We start from the raw sequence: 5,386 nt of genomic DNA on the forward strand, positions 1-5,386 counted from the left end.
CTCCCCTACCCCCGAATCTTACTCATACTCTCGAAAAACTTGCAAAACTAAGACACAAAGTGAAATTTTCAACCTTTTTCAGGTTATTTTGATGTTTGCGTTTTGCTAGGGCAAGCTATCCTCTGCCAGACTAGGCCTTTGTTAATAGATCACTTGCAAGCCTAGCAAGAAAGTAATACTAGCAAATTTGGTACCAGTATGCATATATTTTACCCTAATAGGAGTCCATGCTGTGCTTGTAGCTCATTCTTCGCACAGGAGAAATAGAGCCAGGGAATTAGCATGGCGTATGTATAACGTCACATTGGCAATCACTTACATGATGTCCATGTACATAGCTAAAAATTACACATTTACCTAACATACCAAGTGTGTCATAAGGTAACAAAGGGGTTAACTGCAGTTGACTTTTGAAAGTATCCTTGCCTTACCAATCCTCTGGTGATGCCCTGGTAAACTTCTTCGTCTATTTCTGCTTATGTTCAAGTCCTGATTCAAATGCTTTACCTTGTCTGTTTTATTGAACGAATGTCTGTCTGATTGAAACTTTATATGATAGTCATCATGTATCATTCTGAAGCAGTGAGGTATTGTAGTAAGCAACATGTGCCTGTAGCACTCATTTGTTTCCTGGGGGGGTGTTGATTGGTTTTGGTTTACATTTTGTTCTGTGTGCGGTGGGGTTGAAGGTTGTAATTTATGCCCCTTTCTATTATGGTATTTATATAAAGTTGAAAAACGCACAATGGGCAAATGTTTCTTTTTCTTAAATTTGGTTTTGGTGCATGACTGGGATATTTTTTTCTTCTTCACCCAATATTGTGGTTTAAATGTGAGAGACCAACACTAAGTGGTGAAAAAATGTACTTTAAAAATGTCTCTTTGCCTGTATAGGAAGTATTGTGGTACACGGTGTAATTAATACCTGTCTTGTTATTTTGTATCTACAGATGTTTATGGCTATAACCAAGCTTGTTCTGGAGTCCAAGAGAAAAATGCAAGAGGAGGCACGGAAACAGCCCCCAAGTACAATACGAGTGACGGCCAAAGGGGGAAGTGGGAAGAAGAAACAATGCTGCTAGTGGTGGAATCCCTTCTCTCTGACCCTGCACCCATGTTGTACCATAATAAGTCTCTTTCAAAATGTATGTGGTGATTGATCATTTCGAGTATTTTTAGACTTGTGGGAAAAGTTGTTGTGGTTCCGCAGAAGTCCTTAATCTTGAATGAAAAGTTTTCAGGTCTTGTTTTGAGCAAATTTTTTTTTTTGGGAAAGGGGGGGGGGGGGGGGGGGGGGGGGGCAGTGAAGAGAAGGTACTCGTTTCTACAAGCATCAGTTCACTGTCCTGGTTTGTGCTGCTTTCCATCATAGCCTTATGGATGAACTGTTTGGTTGCCACTGATGCTCAAGTAGTCTATTGGCAGTGGTGTTAATTTCTTTCCTGCTTATTTCACTTATCAGCATGTTATTTTCATCATTCCGTTTCATTTGTCTCCCCCCATGTGAGCGAGTTTCAAATGACTGAGAAACATTTTCATCTGTTCAGGTTACGCTTGGGTACAACTCAGTTTATCTTTCCGATATTGTTGAGATTTTTTTTCAGTCTCTTTTATTCTTGACAACCTCGCTTCAGACTCTCCTTCTAAAAATATATATTCTCACAAGCTTTTGCATAGCTGTAATTAGCCAAGTGCTGATGGACTGAAGTCAGTGAAGCTGGTAGTCATTGTGTATTTGGGTCTTGCTAGTTTCCAAAGCAGTATTGTATGAGAGAGGTGTTGTTTATCGTCTTGTTCTGCTGTTTGTCGTCTCAGGAGAGCGCGAGTGCTGTTGGCTTTTGTAGGTAGACCAAATAGTTGCATGCTGTCTGTGATGTTTAGAGCTCACTATCATTACCATGTTAATAATGTCAAGATTTTTTACATGTATTTTTTGTGTGCACTTCAGAGGCAACAGTGTGCAGTATCTGTGTATTATGATTCTATCTTTAAAAACCCAGTGTAACTGCTTTAAAATGTATGGCCAAATCCTTTTTCATATATTGTAAAAGTCTTTGGGGGGTTTTTTTGTTTTTCATTCTCCTTTGCCTTTCAGTTCTCTTCTTTTCTTTTTTTTTTTACTTGACGCTCCATTTGTCTGAGCTTTATTATTATAGGCATTATGATTCTTCGGGATGACAGCAGGCTCTTATTCGGGGATGCCACTTTTGCACTTTTTTCCGGTATTTCCGGTATTTTGATCCTGATCCGCTATTCGGTTATTGAGATCGAGATAGAATCTATAGTTGGAAAAAAAAAAAAACCCACTCACACACAACAACTTGCGCCAAATGTTCAAATAACGGAAAAGGGAAGACTTCGCTGTACACCCGTTGCTTATGTTTGTCGTTTCTCTCTATGTACACCCTTTGGGTTTCAAATTGATATTCATATGTTGCCGAGACCGTGGCGCGTGGATTTTCAGCTGTTTTCAAAAAAGTTGAGTGGCATCCCTGCTTATTGTTCTACTTTCTAGTTTGTTGGAGAAGGGTGTTGCTTCTCACCAGAGGTGGGCAGAGGTAAGGTTTTCTTTGTCAAGAATGTATGGGACCTGTGCATTTGAAATGTTCTAAAATGTAAGTTTTTTAAAAAACATAGTGATATATAAGGGTTTTGGATGCTATGAGTCATGAATAGATGGAATTTTGAAAATCTTTGCTAGTCTAGTCTGACAGATTATGTCTCGTGTTGAGGACCTGACTTACATGACTTAATGGTCACCAGTGTGGTCAACTAGTTCTAGTAACAACACCACATCAAAATGTCGCTCATTTTGTATTGATTCTTTCTGGTACTTCATCAGTCACGTGTGGATTTCTCAGTACGTGTTTTAGGATTACTTTACATGCTACAAGCTTGTGGTATTGTTCTACCTTATCCTGATCATGTGTTTATTTTACTTGGTTTATGTGTTAGTTTATATAATTGGGCAATTTTACTGACCTTCTGGGCTTCTCAGAATGATAGTATAAAGTGAAGTTTCTCTCTCTCTCTCTCTCTCCCTCTCCCTCTCCCTCTCCCTCCCCTTTCTCTGTGTCACTGCACAAATTTGTTAATGTGGCTTCGTAATTGCCTGGTTAATTTATTTCTTTTGTATGTCAGACTTGCCAGTTGATCTCAACACACTGCTGTTTAATCCATGATTTTCACATTTCTTTTCGGCTTGCCTCCCTACCTGTCTTTTTTTTTCTTTCCCTTTAAGTTGGTCACTCAGCTGACATTTCTTAACCTGCAAGCTATCGCCAACAAATGCTGTTGTATTTTGTGTAAGAATTATTCCAATTTGCTTGTCCACTTTCCACACTGTTGTCAAATCTGGCTCCCAAGTTTTGGAGCTCTCTAGTGGAGAGTTATGTCATATATGCTACTTGTCTTAGACTTTGCCACAAACTGTTCTTTTTTTTATTTCCTTGTGTACACCCAGTTGAACTTTTTGAAATTGTTACTTTATTAATGCGCCGACTGATTGGCTGAATATTTTTGTCACCATTGCTGAGAGCAGTATCATCGACTTGAGTATCTGCCTCTGTAAATACCTAGATTATTAGAGTCCAGACTTTATGAAATGATACCCATTTTACTAACAAAAAGTTCTTTTTTTCTTCAAATCTCCCTTTCAATTTCCGCGGTTTGATAAATATGTTTTACTTTTTTAAATATATGTCATAATGTAGGTGAATCATCAGAGAAAACTAAATGAATGTACAGAATGTGTGCAGAAAAAAATGTATGTCCCCCAGAGGGCAGAAAATTACACCGTGAATGGGTTAAAGTAACTGCGTATTAGTTTTTGCTCTAAAGTCTTTATGAAATAAGACGCTAAGATGATGTAAGTCTTTTGATCTTTTTTTGTCTGTGGCCCTTTTGAGAGGTTGTTCTGTTGTTTTATGTTTGGGTTGAATTTGACTGTATTCAGAAATGTATACCAATATTTCTTGTTTTATACTTTTATGTTTATAATGCAAAGTTGGGAAATTTCTTATTTGGTTTTTGTTTCATAATAGCTGGTCATGTGCATGTTTGGTGTGTTCCCGATATAGGCGCTTTTTGTACAGCACAAATGGTTCTCTATCTCCTCTTCCCCCCCCCCTGTACATTCATGAGAATGATTGCCCCCGCTCATTTGCTTAGTCTTCCACTGTGTATATGATATGGCTTTGTGACGCAATACTATCTATTCCAAGTTGAGATGCAATCCGTTGTCCTCTGGTTGAGCAGCCTAACTCTTTCTCTTCTGTTTTTCTGCACCGTTTCCTGCGTGTCAAACACCTCCTTCCCGGTCCCCGGTCCCCCTCCCCAGGACTGCACGTCACAAGTGTTAATAAAGATAAAGTGCTTTATAGCAGGACCAAGGGAGATTTGACGATCCTCCTCTCTGTATTCACTCGAGAGAGGGGGGGGGGGAGCTTGGCTGGGCTGGGCTGCTGCTATGATGATGTGATTGAAGCCTGAACACCTCTCTTGTCTGTGTTGTTCACTCTCACTGGTGAAAAGAAGAAAAAATACTACTTGAACTTTGGTATAGTAGGGTGGTGTAGCGATTAGATTCAATTCACGAGTGGGGAGAATTTATATACAGTATGTCAGTCTTTCTTTTGGGATGTTGTATCGCTCTTGGTGTGTGTGTTGCTGAGGCACACATCCGAATAAAATACCCCTTTTCAGTTCTGAATGCCATCTCACTGAAATTGATTGACTTTTAATTGAGTCTGTGGTCATTAACTTGACCATTTCCTTCCCCCCCCCCCCCCCCAATGGAAGTTCGGCCCAAGAGAGGTGCTCAGGCTTACATTTATGTTTGTTGATACATGATTTAGCTGTAAATGTACATTTTTGTAAGATACTGTTTGTTTTTCCCAAATGCAAATGTCTATGGAAATTTTGTGGAGGAGGCGAGCTGAAAGAAACAGGTAATAAAAGCCAGAAGAAGAAACTTTGTATTGCTTCTGTGTAGAATGATGTACTATGGAATGTTAAATGGCTTTGGGTTGTTTTGTTGGGCTACCAGACTGCTGTCTTTCAGCACAAGAAAGCCATTAATCTGTTTGTTCATTCAGTGTTGTTGAAAGTAGGAATTTCTTTCTGCTCTCTGAGACTAGAATTAAAGTAGCATTATTTTTTCTGGTGGGTGTTACAGTAATATATTTATGAAGTAGCTGAAAGTGTATGTAATGCATTTTGTGCTTACATTTGGTGTATTGAACAAACATCAGAAACATTTTATACTTAGGTTGTCACCTATGCCAGTGACATTTCTTTTCTGTAATTGTATTATTGAGAAATTCCCCTGTGCAAAGTAAAAGTTGTTCCCGCATCCGATCCGGACATTGGGGATTGCCTTGTTAGT

General features: G+C 39.0%; 1 protein-coding gene across 2 annotated transcripts in view; it reads left to right on the forward strand.

Annotated features, from left to right (window-relative positions):
• Window positions 1-4,974, forward strand: part of LOC101845076 (ras-related protein Rab-35) — a 29,226-nt gene extending 24,252 nt beyond the window's left edge. Inside the window, exon 6 of one of the 2 annotated variants that reach the window (XM_005093902.3) lies at window positions 951-4,974. In XM_005093902.3, the coding sequence (XP_005093959.1) occupies window positions 951-1,082 (132 nt within the window). In that variant the 3' untranslated portion in view covers window positions 1,083-4,974. The remainder of the gene's footprint in view (window positions 1-950) is intronic. The other variant, XM_005093903.3, reaches the window with a different exon arrangement.
• The last annotated feature ends 412 nt before the right edge of the window (window positions 4,975-5,386 follow it).

This window comes from Aplysia californica, unplaced genomic scaffold (assembly GCF_000002075.1).
Source record: "Aplysia californica isolate F4 #8 unplaced genomic scaffold, AplCal3.0 scaffold00072, whole genome shotgun sequence".
Taxonomy (NCBI): domain Eukaryota; kingdom Metazoa; phylum Mollusca; class Gastropoda; order Aplysiida; family Aplysiidae; genus Aplysia; species Aplysia californica.